Here is a 16,653-nt window from a genome sequence, read left to right on the forward strand (position 1 = left end):
TTCATCTGTCCACTTATTTCGGATACAGATTTTTCTCTCACTGCTGTATATGTTCGGCTTCCTTCCTTCCTCTTCCCAGATCTCTGGGCTTCTCTCCTGTGTTCCTTGTTGACCCACAGCTCTAGGCTCTATCCAGCAGGCTTCTTGCTTCTGTGTGCTTCCTGCTTCTCCATCTGCCCCCTTTTTCCTCGCTCCCCTGTGTATCTTCTGTTTCCTTCTAAGTGCCAGTGTTGACTGTCTTGCTGTTATATTCTGTTTTCAACCTCATGTCATGGCTCTGTATTTTCCTTTGATTGAATCCCTCTTGGCTTGGCTAGAAAGTCCATTAATTTGCTCTGCAGAAAGCCCAATTATTTGCCTGGGAAGAGCAGCCTTCATGCAGGGACACTTAAAATACTTCATATTCCCAGAGAATGGGAGAGATTAACCATCCCATCCTCTCTGGTACATTTCATAAATGGCACCCAGGACAACAAGGAACCCCATAGCCTTTACCACCAGCCATGCTTAAGGATCTCAGCAGTTCAGGAAATCTCACAATCGTTACCAGCCCCAGGGGGAACACTATTCATGCAGTGATCTCTACATTGCAGTAAATTTGTCAATATAAGTCTAGAGTTTAAATTTTATTTTCCCAGATTGGAGAGTTGTTTGGATAAGTATGCCTATAAAAACAGAGTTGGGTATACCCTTTTAGATATGGCATGATACTGTAAAGTCCTTGATATTGTGAGTGAAAAATCACTGAATATTTTGAACTTGAACTCTTCCGCCATGCTAGTGATCTAGCCACTGCCCAGGCTATAGTAAGTTGATTTAGTTGGGGAGGATTCCCAGTGAACCCTGCTGTTGTGTATTGAGAACTGTGTCTTGACATTTTTTAAGAAATATTTTCACAGACAGTTCATTCAGAACAAAAGCCGAGGTCAAAATGACTTGGTAGTTGGATGGCCTAAATGGTTATTTCGTGAGGCTTTGGGTATAGCCTGCCCACGGACACTGGAACATCTGTTTAAAAATGTCTTCTCTATCCAATTGACCCAGTTACCTGTTGTTAGGAAGCTGGCAGTCAATCAAGCAGGCTAAGAAGTGATGCCCTGGAGGCACCCACTCCCTGCGCCTGGCCAGCCTGTTTCCCTCTCTGCCTGGCAGCTACCTCACTGCTTCTTAGCATTTGCATTCTCAAGTGGGAAGGGGGCATAAATGCTGTGAGGGTTCAGGTTCAATACCTGTAGGTTCTCTAAGAAAAGATAGGAAAGGATGAGAACTTGAAATAACTGTGGATTTATGTTCTCTATCCAGTACTCTATCCAGTACTAGGATTATAATAGCTACTAACTCTGAAGTGCATTATGGGGGGTTGGCCAGGATGAGAGCGAGTAGGTCTATGTCAGTGTCTCAGGTGCAGGGAAGAATTCTCATTGTGGCTAAGGAAGATGCATTTGATTGAGGCTGCCTTGGGTTGAGGGTAAGTTTCTGGCCACAGAATAGAGTGAATTGTCAAAATAAGCCATTAGCTACCAACTCAAAGGAGATGAACTAAATTGTTGGACTTAGATTTGAAAAATAAGTCATTTATGAAATAAAACCTAGCCTAAACCTGTATGCTTTCTAAAATCATTAAATTGGATGAGAAGCAAAATATCCCAATAGTTTATCTGAACAAAAGAACACCTGAATTGGCATTTTCTTCCCCTAGAGCCCCCAGAAGAGTGTATGGCACACTGGCTATTTTAAATCAGCTACTCTGGCCTCATTACTGATGACACCTGGGCATTGGGCTCCCATTGATAACTCCTCGGGGTTTGGTTCTTTGATGAGTTATGCAGGGCTGTTAACATTGTGGCTCCTTTACTTGTGGGAAAATTGAAGCAGAGTGGCCAGAGGGCCTTACTTGGATTTACACAGGATCCTGGTATTGGAGTTGAGCCTAGATGCCAAGTCTTCTGGTACATGGTGTGGTGGAACTTTTTGCCCTAAGGAGCACCTAAGAGAGCATCGGTACTTCTTCTCTGTCCCCAGGAGCTGTAGGGAGAGAGCTGGGGCCCTGAGGCTGCTAACAGAAGCATCTTCAGGAGATAGCTGTGGGTGCCCAAGCTATCTTACACAGAGGACCTCCTCTTGGAAACTCCAAGTAGGGGGCACCATTGAGGAGGAGTCTTGGTGAACATCCATGAGAACATCCATTCTTCCCTAGAGACTCTACTTGCCACTCTGTGATAATGTTCACTCTGAGACTAGATGCTCTTGTCTTATTGGAAAATTTTCAAAATCTTTAAGTTTTGTTATTGTCCAAAGCATTCTCTTTAATTGCTGTTTTATGCTTGTGATTATTTAAAGCTGATCTAGAGTCTAGTAGTTTCTTCAAGACAATTATGAACGTCAAGATTTGTCTCTGTGTTTTCCAGACGTTCTAAGTGAGAATCTTCCAATCATCTAGGAAAATGGTGGCCCTGTCCTTAAAGATTTGTGTCCGTCACTGCAATGTGGTGAAGACCATGCAGTTTGAACCCTCTACAGCCGTGTACGATGCATGTCGAGTCATTCGGGAACGGGTACCTGAGGCACAAACTGGCCAAGGTAAGCCTTTGTTTATTCACCAGTTTCCTGAGATGTGTTTGTATGTTCTTTACTTAGTAGCTAAAGAAACGGATGCTCTGAGTGGTACCCAAACCCACTCGTGTGTGTATTTCAAATGAAATGTCTCCGTAGCTTGATGCTACTTGCCCCCCGACTGAGTTTTGTGATGACAATGACCACAATTGCCATTGAGTTGTCATTGTCACGTGCATTATCATGACCCTTCCATACATCAGCATTGCTCTCTCTAGTGTACAAGTCACCTTTTGATACTTCATCTCATTTGGCCTATGAAGTACAAATGTGGCTATTCCAATGGTTACTGCGTTTGTATATCCTGAGCCCTGTTTTCCTGAAGGACACTGGAACTGTCATCAGGACATGCGACAAGCCTTACATTTCAAGTACTTGGAAGGGGCCCTATAAACTTTATCTCAAACATTAAAGGGTGTGGGGAACATCTATGAATGTATGTTTTATTTCCTACTTGTTTGAACTGCAAACACTCTTATTCCAAGTTTAAACAATACCCATTCATACAGTTTTTATTTTCCATTTCCCTTTCTCTTCTCTCTACATTACCTTCCTTTGAATGTGTTTGATTGGCAATTGGGAAATTGGGATTATTCCAAAATTAGTAAGCCTTTACTGTGAAAACAGGATAAAACTTAAAAATTAGAAACATGAGGGGCACCTGGGTGTCTTAGTTGGTTTAGCTTCTGACTCTTGATTTCGACTCAGGTTATGATCTCATGGTTTGTGAGTTCAAGCCCTGCATCTGTCAGTGTGGAGTCTGCTTGGGATCTTCCCTCTGTCTCCCTCTATCTGTATGTCTCTCTCTCTCTCTCTCTATCTCTCTCTCTCTCTCCCTTTCTCTGTTTCTCGCTCTTGCTCTCTCTTTCACACATACACATACACAATAAATAAACTAACTTTAAAAATTCATAAAAAATTTGAAAGCATGAAAATCAAATATTCAAAGATGATTAGAGGTAGGCATTAATCTTCTCAGAAAGATGTGCTAAAACTGCCAAATTTTTGGTCCAAAAGCATTATTTATATTATTTAAAACACTCTTATTACTAGATTGCCCCAAAATAAAAATACTCCACTTCTCCAACTTTATTCCAAATTTGGGTTGTCCAATCATTTCTCATGTCTTTTCTTTTACTGATTTTCTTCCAGATTAAAAATAAAATTCCTTTGGGTTGGATTGCTGTTTAGCTCTGTTGAAGATCAAAACCTTTACAGATCTTGAAGTTGTCTTTCTAAGAAACATTAAGAGCTAGGACCTCATCTGGGTCTCTGAGGTTACCTTGAATCAGGAAAACAGAAGTCTTTATTTCACTTAACTTATTTTTAAAGATTTGTGTGTATGTGTAATCTCTGCATCCAAAGTGGACCTTGAACTCATGACCCTGAGATGAAGAGTTGCATGCTCTACTAACTGAGCCAGCCAGGCGCCCCAAGACAGAAGTCTTTAGACAGGAAATGATACTGCCTACGTCTTGCCACCACGCTCTTGTACTTCCTGATCAGCGTAAGGGATTTCTGTGGGGAACACAGAGTTGTTTTCCAACTATATTCATAATTTAGTGGAATGAGGGGCAGAGGCTTCATCTCACTGGGCCCTCCTGGTTGACTTATGTAATGCTTTATTGGGGTGATGGAGGAATTATTTGAAGTGTAAAAGTTCCATTGGCCTCTCTTTGCGTCAGAGGCCTTGGGCTTAAGTGGTCACTTCCTTAGTTTCTCCATGGCTATCTTGTCATTCTTCATCGGTTCTCAGCCTGGTTTTTATATAGCAAGTGATAGGGAACAAAGCTCAATGCAGAAATTAGAAATTCGCGCTGCTCTGTTCTTGATGTTTCCCTAAACTGTAGACATTGCTGCTCCCCACTCATTTTAAAAACATGAGCCTTCTCTGAGGGTGTTGGTTTTACAGTTCAGGTCTCATTCTTCCTCATCTGCTTTAGCCCATTGGCTTGCTCGCATTGTCAGAATGAAACCTGTCTGATGAAAGGAGAATAGCCACATCCTGCCAAATCAGCAGAGTCCGGGCCTGGGAGTCCGTGATGGTTTCATTGTCACTCTGTCTTTTATTCTCTCGTCTCCTTACCTTCCAGCTTCTGATTATGGGCTGTTTCTCTCAGACGAAGACCCCAGGAAAGGAATTTGGCTGGAAGCAGGCAGAACACTGGATTACTACATGTTGCGAAATGGGGTACGCTGTAGATGTTAGTTTTTGTTTTTGTTTTTGTTGTTTTGGGTCACTTTGCCTCTGGGCCTTCCATAGAAGACAATATATTAGTATGCCTCAAAGCAAAAGGGAGTCCTAAAAATCTCTTTTGCTTCGAGGGCAACTTATTCATAGTTTTGGTGAAATGTACTTTGAAAGTACATTATAGGTAGTGATAGAAAATATCAGCAGTCCAAATTCTTGAAACTCCACAGAGTAATTAAAGCATTTTGAGGTTAGTGCTTTCAGCTGTTGGTACATGCCGTGGCTGGACTTGGTAGTTATGAAATAAGATAGAGCGTCTTCCTGTATAGAAGTATCCCAGTGACTGATAATAAAAAGTAAGGGTAATTTAATTAGTAGGGAAAAAACCCTAAAAGTAGTCAGAGGCTGAATATTAATCAGAATTCTGTTATTTTTAAAGAAAATCCATATTAGAGGTAAGCTTAATAATAATCAGTAATAGTAACAACCAAAACTGGTTGTGTTTGGAAGAACAGAGAGGTCAGAAGTGTTGTCTATTCTGCTCAGTTTAACATCCAAGAGAATGAGTTTTAGTATATAGAATGCAGATATCAGATTGGTCAGTATTCCATAAAGTACCAATTAATTTGCCATTGCATAATTTTATTGTTAAGAAATATAGTTTAAAAAAGTCTCCTATATAAAAGTGACTTCTAAGCCTATTGCCCCTGTTTGATTTGGGCATTATGGTGAAAATCACTACAGTACCGTCGCTATAAAGAAATATGGGGATATTATTTATTCCTTTATGATATATATATTAAAATTGCTTATAAATGTAAGATAATTAGAGAAGCACACCTTTCAATGACCAGTAGGAATTTGCCTCTGCTAATTCTCATCACAGCAGATGATCCATAGCCTTTCAGGAAGACATCAGCTACTTTAAGTTAACAGAAGTTAGTTTTCAAGAATTATAAGCTAGAAACAGTACTCCTTCAGGCACAGTTTCACTAGCAGATTTTTAAGAAACCTTTATGGAAGCAGTTAAATAGCATTGGAGTTTCTGTATTAATAGCAACAATCTCATGAAAACTTTGAAGAAGGAAATCAGAGTGTGCGAGGGAAAATTAACATTTTTACAGAAAAGGGTCCAAGTTGATTACCTAGTTTCCCAAGTAGTGCGAAAAGTTGGTGTGGTTCTGCCCTAGGATATTTTGGAATATAAAAAGAAACAGAGACCTCAGAAAATCCGGATGCTCGATGGATCCGTGAAAACGGTGATGGTGGATGACTCCAAGACCGTGGGGGAACTCCTGGTTACCATCTGCAGCAGGATAGGTAAGTATTGGCATGCCTGGGTTCCAGTGTTTGTTTTGCCAATAATCACATGCCTATTCTTTGTTCACCCCCATTTGGTGTCTTACCCGCTGATTTCTGCCCAGTCCTGAGACACTCTTGTTATTCTCTAAATATGCAAACCCGCTAACTGGTATTGTAAACACTTGAATGTCTCACCAAGTCAAAATTGAGAGATTTTTATTTCCCTTTCAAAAACAAAAGGAAACTTTTTTTTTTGAGCAGAAATATATACCTTAATTATCTTTCAGTATCTTTTTTAAAAATATAATTTATTGTCAAGTTGGCTAACATACAGTGTGCTCTTGGTTTTGGGGATGGATTCCTGTGATTCATCGCTTACATACAACACCCAGTGCTCATCCCAACAAGTGCCCTTCTCAATGCCCATCACCAATTTTCTCCTCCCCCTTGCCCCCCATCCGCCCTCAGTTTATCTGTATTTAAGAGTCTCTTACGATTTGCCTCCCTCCCTCTCTGTAACTATTCAAAAGGAACCTTTTAATTGAAGATAGTATGTTTGAAATTCTCTAAGTTAGTCTCCCACCCATGGCTGAGCTTCTGTGAAGCATTATTGATGTCCAGCATTTCCTTGAAGACTGATAGGAACAACCTGTATGATTGATTGCTACACCATTTTTCTTCTCGTAGCTTTTCTTAATGCCCTCAGAGAACAAGTCAGGCTGCTTTTTGCCTGGAGCCCTTGAGATGTTTGGAGAACGTAGGCTGGCCCGTCTTAGTCTTCTCTCCATGCAAAGGAGGACATGTTCTTTCAGCCACTTCTTGCTTGACACTGTCTTGCCTTGTAATGCATGATCTCTACTCCATGTTTGTTTCTTGAAAACTAGGAGACTTGAATGTGAGCTTTTAAACATGGTTTCATTAGCTGAAATGCCACCCTTTTGGCCAGTTTCTTGATGTGAGCTTCATGGGTGGCCCTCTGACACTCACCAGGGTAAAGTCTTTTTCTGTCCTTTGCTATCAGGGGCTCCTCTGAGTATCACAGAGCCCTCGGCTTGAGGGAATGACAGGTGCATAATCCCTGGTAATTGTAACCTCGCTTCTATTTTCAGGAATAACGAACTATGAAGAATATTCTCTAATCCAAGAAACAATTGAGGAAAAGAAAGAGGAAGGCACGGGTACACTAAAAAAAGACAGGACGCTGCTGCGAGATGAGAGGAAGATGGAGAAGCTGAAGGCAAAACTCCACACGGACGACGACCGTGAGTGTCTGAGAAGGAAGTGTGGGCCAGACACACATGGGGCCTGACCCCTCCCTTCGCCTGTGGGGCCCAGAGCAGGAGCTTTCTGTTGCTTCATTCCCGCTGTAAACATTTTGGTCTGTGGCACTAAAACGCCTTAAAGAAGTGGGGAAAATGCCTCCGGTGCCATTTCACATCTAAAAAAAGTAATCTCTTAATACCATAACATAAGCAAATTATGTTCACACTGTCATCTTGTAGGAAAGCTCACAATTTGTTTGCACTGAAGTCCAAGTAAGGTTATATGAGGTGACACTTAACTCTTTGAATCTCCCAACTTTCCCTCCATCTCTCTCTTTTTTTTCCTTGAAGTTTCTGGAAAGAAAAAAGCATGTAGTTAGTTATTTGTATAGAGTTTTCTAATCTGGATTTTGTGGTTGGGGTATCAACTAACATGTACTTCTGTATCTTTTAATGGGTGGGATCTGGAGACTTGATCAGATTCGTGTGTGTGTGTGTGTGTGTGTGTATTTTCAAAGAAAAGACTCCTTATGTGGTGATGTGTGCATTCAGCAGAAAGTTAGATCTGGTTGCTGTCCTTTTTTGTGATGTTAATAGCCATCGATGACCATTGCTGACATCCATTAATTCCCTAGAGGTTACAGAATGGTAATTATATCATAGGAAAGTCGTCCTCTGTAGCCACACAGTTAATATGAGGAAAAGCCAGTATGTACACCCCATAAGCCCACGCTCTGTGCACCTGGTTGCCCGACACCCCGCCCCCGAGAATCCTCCTTCATGCACAGTTCACGTAGACCTTCGCAGGCCCCTCCTTTCACTGTCCTTGCTGCTGCATTGGGAAGGTGTCATCGTAGTCATTATGTTTATTGATCTTCAGCGGGGCTTTCATTTCCTCTGACCTTTTCTCCATTTTTTCCCCCACCTCATTTGATTTCCAGTTGCGTACTTCCTTCCAAGTGAGATGATGGTAGACAAATCCCGAGGATGTTTATAATGTGCATGATACTGTACCCAGGTACCCAGATGAGGTCACTCCCACACGTTCCCTGTGCTGAAGCTGTGTATAACCCAGTGAGGCTTGTAATGCTTTCTTACAACGCATGTGCTAAGCCCAGGGAGGCGTGTGGGAGCGAGAGCTGTAGAAAACATAGAGGTGTGGTCCGTTCCTGTGCACCCAGATAACAGGTGAGCGTTTTCAGGATGAGATTCAAGCTGGGCCTCTGGCAGGGTTCTACCATCCCTGACCCCACAGTGTCCTGCCCTTCCCACCCTTGCCCTCTGTGTTACTTTTCTTTTCCTCCTCGTTTCTGCCTAGGAGTGGAGGTAATTTGTGATGTTCAGTTTAAAAATTATTTCACATCATGAGACTGAAGTATCCACTACTGACTTAAAGGAACATGCTAACCTGACTGTCTTGGCATAAAGCGTTGATTTTCTTATGATTGTGGGGCTTTAACCAGCTTTAGGAATGGTGGGACTTCTCTCTTCTTTGGAGTTTGGTGGGTCACATGGTACACGATGGCATCCGTGAAGTTATTTTGCAAAGTTAAAAAGCACAGTTCTAACAGAAGTAACGATAACTGAATATCGGAGTTCCAGAAATCTGCTTCTCTTTTGATAAATCCCTTCAAACTAAGAGGGGAAAGAAACACAGTTCTTTCATCTGTCCTCTTGTGTTGCAGTAAATTGGCTGGATCACAGCCGAACATTCAGAGAACAAGGAGTAGATGAACATGAAACATTGCTGCTTAGGCGGAAATTCTTCTATTCCGATCAGAATGTGGACTCGAGAGACCCTGTGCAGCTGAACTTGCTTTACGTTCAGGTACAGCATTTAATGCTCACTGAGGGTGGTGAGAGGTCAAGAAGCTACTGGCTTGGGGTGCCCAGACGCTCAGCTCTGGCCTCCATGGTGTTTGTGGCCCGTGGTTTGCGTTGGGCACTGTTGACGGATTCCTCACATGTTTGGTTGTGGTGCCTTTCTTTGGTATCTCTGATTGAGACCAGGTGGCTGGTACTATCTCTCTGTCTCTTTCCATGACATTGAGGTGCTTAACTGTCTCACTATTGCACTAAAGTTTTCTTTGCTAGTGTCTTGGAATATTGGGCAACACATTCATATTTCTCATAATTGAAAGATAGTCTTTTCATAACCTTTTATGTCTATACTATGAACCTAGTGTTGAAGCTCAGAGAAGTCATTGAACTTATCATAGCTCATAGTTTCCCAACATGTAAGACGTTGGCTTTCCACCAGATGGTCCTCAGTCTTTCTTTGGCTCCAGGAAAACCTCCCTCTTTCTTACATTCTTTCCTTCCCTCCTTCCCTTTCGTCTCCTCCCATTTATCTACTTACCTGCCCTTAGAAATAATGCAGGGATTAGCAAAATGCTGAAGCAGCATTGCCTGTGTTTGTAAATAAAGTTTTATTGGAACATGGCGCTTTTGTTTGTGTTACACATTGGTAAACCCCTTCAGTATCTTATCGGTCTCTACATATTGTCCCTGCTATTCTCATGTTTTAGTGACAATTCAGTAGTTGTTACAGAGACCATATGACCTGCAAGGTCTAATATGTTTACTGTCTGGCCTTTGATGGGAAAAGTTCACTGACCCCTGAGTTAGTGGGTGGAAGAATGGCATGGAGGGAGGAGGGCTCTGAGGCCAGAAGGAAGGAAGATGGCAAGGCAGTAGGAAAATGCTTTTTGGTTAAAGGCTCAGAGCCATAGCTTAGAGCACCTGTTGGAGAGTGGTCTGGGGGGTACTTAACTAGAGAGGGAAAAGGCAGAAGAATAAATAGCAGTGATGGATCAGGAACTGGGAGAAAGACTTCAGACATAGTAAGTTCCTGATTCTGGGACTGCATTTTGCTTATTTCCCTTATATGTCTGTAGTATTGAATTATTGTCCTCAGTTCTCTCTCCCCCTGCCACCAATGTGTATTACCTTGGCCTTTATCTTGGGATGGAGATTGGGTTGATTTTGTCTCTAGTTAATTTTTTTCTTGCCTCTTTATTTTTCATAATCACTTCTGAAGCTTACGTTTAAAAAAATTTTTTTTAAATTTATTTTTGAGAGACAGAGAGAGAGACAGTGAAAGCAGGGGAGGGTCAGAGAGAGAGGGAGATACAGAATCCGAAGACAGGTTCCAGGCTCTGAGCTAGCTGTCAGTACAGAGCCTGACGTGGGCCTCAAACCCATGAACTGTGAGATCATGACCTGAGCCAAAGCTGGACGCTTAACTGACTAAGCCACCTGGTCTCCCACTGAAGCTTTAGTTTTAATACACTAGATACTGCTGATGCTTTCTATCCATAGGCAATTTGGGGCAAGGACTTGTTTTTCTTCTGCTTTAATCCTGTTGTGCTACAGTCACCTACAGGGTCCTGAGGGTTTCCCATTGGCTCTTTCCCCTTGCTCCACAGAGAGGGTGTGCTCAGGTGCAGAATTGTGTCCCTGGAGAGTATGCCTCTTTCCCCCAGGCTCCTGATGCTTTTCGCTTTCTTTTGTGTTTCAGGCTCGGGATGATATCCTGAACGGCTCCCACCCTGTCTCCTTCGAGAAAGCTTGTGAGTTTGGAGGATTTCAAGCCCAGATACAGTTTGGACCTCATGTGGAACATAAACACAAGCCCGGATTTCTAGAGTAACTAACCTTTTGTTTTTCTTTTTTTTTTTTTTTTCCTTGTTCTCTCCTCTTCTTTTCATTATTTTTGAGTGATATACATAAAACATGTACTCTGGTTTTAGTCAGTGGTGAGGTTCTTAGGGTTTCCTCAACTGAGTGTAGGATCAAATTTGTGGCCTTCAGAAAAAGCAACAGGTCTCTGGAAATTCAGTTCCCGGATGACTGCTCCAGGTTGGGACGTGGACGCTTCCATGGAGACCACAGTGTCTGTAGCGCCCTGCTGATATACTGTCTCGTCCGTCCTAGGATATCTCTGCAGTTCTCCAGAGAACTCAGGTCCTCCATCTTCTGAAACCTCTTCCCATTAGAACATCCCATTGTCACACTTGGCCAGATTTTGTTGTCTTGAATTTCTTTGCAAGACTCTCCTATATTAGAATAGCAGAGCATAAAAGAGCTTCATATTCTTTATTACAATCTGAGGAAATCTCCATTGCTCTGAACGTGCGGGATACACATTGAATACTTGGCTCTTCGGGGCGCCTGGGTGGCTCAGTAGGTTGAGTGTCCAACTTTGGTTCAGGTCATGATCTCATGGCTTGTGAGTTCAAGCCCTGTCTCAGGCTCTGCTGACAGCTTGGAGCCTGGGGCCTGCTTCAGATTCTGTGTCTCCCTCTCTCTGTGATGCACCACCGCTGCTGCTGCTGCTGCTGCTTCTCTCTCTCTCTCTCCCTCTCTCTCTCTCTCTCTCTCTCTCTCTCAACTATAAACAAACCTCAGAAAAATTTAAATACTTGACTCTTCCACACATCAGGTCTTTTTGCTTTCTTGCATAAAATGATGGGGTGTTTGGGGGGAGGGCTTAGTACTTGGAGATTTAAGAGAAAGCAACTTGACAGATACATCATGGCCTCATGGATCATGGGCCTTAGGGCTGGATTTCCCAGAAATGCCCAACAGAACAGAGGCAGCCCTACTTGGGGTGCTTTGGGTTAAAGTGATCTTACCCTCTGTTTTGATCAGCTTCTCCAAGGGTTTTGTGTATTTCTTTCTCTGGTAATATTTCTTTACCTGTTTTTCCCCACATTTTACTCTCTTCTGCATCCTCTTAGGGCAGATGGAACATTTGGCTAAGCTTCCCCATCCCCCAATATCCACCGTGTCTTGACATCAATACCCTGCTGTCATCTAGAGTACAGCTTGTAGAGGCATTGGTGGTGGGACCTGACCTGAATGCCAGCCGGGGGCAGATGTCACTTGTCTGTAGGATATGCCAACATGAGATGTGTTGAATAGGGCATCAGTCGCATTGTGTTCAAGTGCATTCAGGAGAGGGGATAATATAAATGCTAACTTGGCCCTTGACCCCACTTTTAACTTTGGTTGGAAGTAACTGCAACCAGCATATGTCCTAGAGTGAGAAAACCTGACTTCTTTCCTGGTGACAGAGATGCTTGGCCAACATGGTGTTTGTTCTAAACTGAGTTGTCAAAAAAAAAAAAAGAGAGAGAGAAAGAAAAGAAACCCTCTACCCTTAGGTTAATGAATCCCAAGGAGCCTATCCAAAGTGCTTCTTGAGCCTGCAATTTACAGTGCAGTGACCTTGATTCTGAGAATGGCCCTACACATGTTTTGACACTGACTTTGTTCTGTATTCTCCAAACAAGTCATACGGCCAAGTGTTCCCAAGGGCCCATTTCTACTCACGCAGTCGGCCTGGCTTCCTTCCTGCAGGGGCCATGGGAAGTGTGCCTTTCTCTGTTCTGTGACACCTCAGATGCCTTACTTGTGTGGGGATTCCAAGTGGTATCAGAGCATTGGTGTTGCTCTTACAGCATCTCCTGCAGTTTGGGGGCCTCTGGAAAACTCCATACTTAGACTCCAGTAAAGATGCCCCTTATCTCAATCTGTGGTAACCAAGGTTAAGCAATAGTATTCAGTCTGTTTCCTCTTTTCTGAGACTGTAGTAAGAAGCTCATGCCTCTAGTGGTATGTGTATCCTTATTCAGATTCCAAATTAAAACAAGCTTATTATGCCTCGTGGCAATTATTTTTCCTTATGAATTTGATTTACTTTTTAATAAGACCAAATCTAGTCTAGGTAATGAGGCATTTTCATTTTATGTAGATATTTAATTGTATATATTATTGCATGTACTGTACAGGTAAAACTTCCTGAGGATATTCGTCTTTTAATTAAAACAAAGCAACGGGGCTACATTTCCCTGACTGTGTGTTGGAAATTCAGAATCTGTTCAGGGATAATAAGTCTGAGATGTCCCTGGTGACCGGCTGGGTCATTTTTGCCAGCCTTTGTTTTTCCCCACCTAGCTTTCACATGTACTATGTGCTGGAACGAATTCAGAGTTTTAAAAAAAAGTGGAGACGTTAGACGTGTCACAGAGCCAGGTTGAAGATCCAGCCAGGCCGTAGTATCAGCCACATAGCTTCTCGATAAGGTACATTATTGAGTGTGTTTCTTTTACTTTTTTGAAAATTTGTACAGCACTTTTGCTTGAAGCCTGCCTACTCTGGACCTTTTTATGAGATCTGCCATACTTTTCTTCAGATCCTTTAGTAGCTTCTGAACTGAGTACCAGCTTGGTGAAGGTATTTATTGAGAACAATGAAAATCAGAACCTGTGAAAGATTTTCAGAGTTATGAGAGATTTAAGGATTATTAAATGTCCCTGTCTGCTCTATGTATGGGGAAAATAGATGCAAGAGAGACAGCGACAGAAATAAGGCACCGAACCAGGGAGAGCTAGAACCCAGAAAACACCCAGTTATCCCAAATCGAGTCTGATGTGCTTTATCTCCATGACACTTTTCTTCAGGTCCTTTGCACAGAGCCCCAGAAAGGGATATTTTATCAAAGCATGAAATACGCACAACACAATCCAGTAATCATATGTATACTTGATGCTCTTCTGTGTAGAAATGCTTGTGGAGAGCATGCCATCTTGTATTCTTTCACTCCAGGAGGGCTTCATGCGTGTGTTCTGTTGTGCCAGTTACAGGGAAGATAGAAAAATATACGCTCATTTCTTGCTGGTTTTGAGACTATAGTCTCCTTGGCAAATCAACATGAAATTGTTACCATGGAGAAGTGAAACTTGGCTCTGATTTTAATAAGGTCTAACCTTTAACTATGTTTTGAATGCAATGTGGTCTATGTAGGATTTCCACAGTGGCAGTGCATGCTATGGAGGCTGCTATGAATTATTTCAAGAAAGGTGGCAAAGGTATCATGCAAGAAGCAATGTTGATCGAAGAATTTAGCAGAACAGAAGGTAAATGTAAAGAACAATGAGCTCAAAACAGCAACAGCACCAAGACCAGTATAATAATGACTAACTGCAGGCCCCTTAAAACCACGCTAGAAAACTTGAAAAAGTGATGAGAGGCAAAGCCTTTTGTGGATCTTACTATTCTCAAAGAAGACGTATTGATAAACTTTAGACCTTGAATTAAGTGTGTGTGATAAAATTGAGGAAAGCTCCCGGTGATGGGTATAGAGTGTTGACTGTACAGTTTTTTCAGCATTTTGTGTGTTGGAGATTTTTCATAATAAAATGTTGGGGAAAGACCGGCAGCTCCAAAGAATAGGAATAGATTGTATAACTTTCAAACCAGGGCCAAGGAGGAGAAATGGAGAGGAGAATCAAACAACTTGACCAATGGAATAGTAGTTGAGCAGGGTAGATTATGGAAACAGAGCCTATGGTATATAGGATGTACAAATTAAGATAAAGGAAATATTTCTAAATACTGGGCATCATAGCAAGAAAAAAGTAAATCAAACTATTAACAAAGGTTCCCATATTGTCTAGCTGTGTACACTTTTTAAAAGACACATATTTTTAGGACAGAAGAAAGTTTAAAGGAAAGGCATGTAGAAAATGATGTCGCAGGAAACTAGTTAAAGCTATAGAAGCTGTATTTACTATCACACAAAATAGGCCGTAAGACCAAGAAAACTGAAGTAGAGATACAGAAGGTCATTATAAAGATAGAAGGACTAATTTACCAGGATGTTAAGTTGTGAAACCTATGTGCACCTGACATTACTTTAAAATAATTAAAGGCGGGCACCTGGGCGGTTCAGTTAGTTAAGCATCCGACTTTGGCTCAGGTCATGATCTCACAGTTTGTGGGTTCGAGCCCCGCATCAGGCTCTGTGCTGACAGCTAGCTCAGAGCCTGGAGCCTGCTTTTGGTTCTGTGTCTCCCTCTCTCTCTGACCTCCCCTACTACACAGTCTCTTTCTCTCTCAAAAATAAATAAAACATTAAAAAAATTTTTTAATAAAATAATTAAAGGAAAATTACAGTATTAGAAGAAGAATTTCAGATACACATTTTTAGTGCAATAATTTAGCATGCTTTCTTCAGAGAGTGATAAGTAGAACAAGATGAAAATAAAAGATTTTGTTCAAGAGAAAGTAATGAAATAGAAATCATAGAATCAACACAACCCAGAGCTGCTGCTTTGGAGAAATTAATATGTTAATCTCTGGTAAGTCTGATCAAGAAAAAGAAAAGTAGAAAAAGGCAAAAGAAAAAAGAACCCGTATTGGTAATGAAAATGAGGCAGAACTTCAGATAGAGGTTTTAAAAATCCTAAGTGAATGAAATAAAAGCTTGAAGCCAGAAAGAAAGAAAGGAAGGAAGGGAGGGAGGGAGGGAGAGAGATGGAGAGGGAAGGAGGGAGGGAGGGAGGAAAGAAAATAGGCACAGAAAGGATGGCAAGAAAATCTGAGTAGATCACTAATCTTGAAGGAAATTGCCTTATCATTTAAAAATAAACCACACAAAACAACAAAATGAATACTAGGACCAGGCTATTTTAGAGAATAGAAAGAAAGAAAATTAAGAAAAACCTTCTCACCTTAATTTGGAACTAGCAAAATCAAATAGAGTCCAACGTGACATGCATTTTGATGTAACTGCAAGTTATAACTAGTTTCTTCTAGAGATGGAATGTTTATTTAGCAATTTATGGCATGCCTTTTAGGCATTGGGGCTAGAGCCGTGTAAAAAACACAGACATTTCTGTCCTCATGGAACCTACATTCTAGTGCAGAGGAGCAGATAATAAGTAAAATACAAAATAAGGAGAGAAAAAGATGAATAAAGACTAGAAAAGTGGAACTGTCACTGTTGGTAGGTGATAGAATTATCTGCATATCTAATCCATCTGGTCTGCAGAGAAACTTCCTAGAGGTAATATTAGCAGGGTTCCTGGAAGAAAGATAAGCATATAGTTGCTCATCACTGCCTAGGTCCAAACAGTAGTATTCATACTCACCTACAGGACTGGAAAACAAAATATTATTTATGTGCATATGGCAAATAGTATTCCCATACATAAAAAAAAGAAAATGTAATTTTAAAAAGGAGTGACCTTTGGGATGCCTGGGTGGCTCAGTCATTTGAGCATCTGACTCTTGATTTTGGCTTGGGTCACCATCTCAGAGGCTTAATATTGAGCCCGGCCTCAGGCTAAACAGAGAGTGTGAAATCGCCTTGAGGTTCTCTTCCTCTTCCCTTTTCCCATTTGATGTCTCACTCTCGCTCTCCCTCTTAAAAAAAAAAAAAAAAAGAACTTTTATAACAAAAAATATGGTTTACCTATGAATAGAGATCTCTAAAAA

At 41.5% G+C, this 16,653-nt stretch overlaps 1 protein-coding gene across 3 annotated transcripts in view; it reads left to right on the forward strand.

Annotated features, from left to right (window-relative positions):
• The window catches only part of TLN2 (talin 2), a 368,445-nt gene that overhangs the window by 161,875 nt on the left and 189,917 nt on the right, over positions 1-16,653 (forward strand). For all 3 annotated transcript variants that reach the window (XM_029951031.1, XM_029951033.1, XM_029951032.1), the window contains 6 exons: positions 2,409-2,580; positions 4,707-4,804; positions 5,995-6,124; positions 7,216-7,368; positions 9,054-9,196; positions 10,889-11,016. In XM_029951031.1, the coding sequence (XP_029806891.1) occupies positions 2,445-2,580; positions 4,707-4,804; positions 5,995-6,124; positions 7,216-7,368; positions 9,054-9,196; positions 10,889-11,016 (788 nt within the window). In that variant the 5' untranslated portion in view covers positions 2,409-2,444. The remainder of the gene's footprint in view (positions 1-2,408; positions 2,581-4,706; positions 4,805-5,994; positions 6,125-7,215; positions 7,369-9,053; positions 9,197-10,888; positions 11,017-16,653) is intronic.

This window comes from Suricata suricatta, chromosome 9, assembly GCF_006229205.1.
Source record: "Suricata suricatta isolate VVHF042 chromosome 9, meerkat_22Aug2017_6uvM2_HiC, whole genome shotgun sequence".
Lineage (NCBI taxonomy): Eukaryota > Metazoa > Chordata > Mammalia > Carnivora > Herpestidae > Suricata > Suricata suricatta.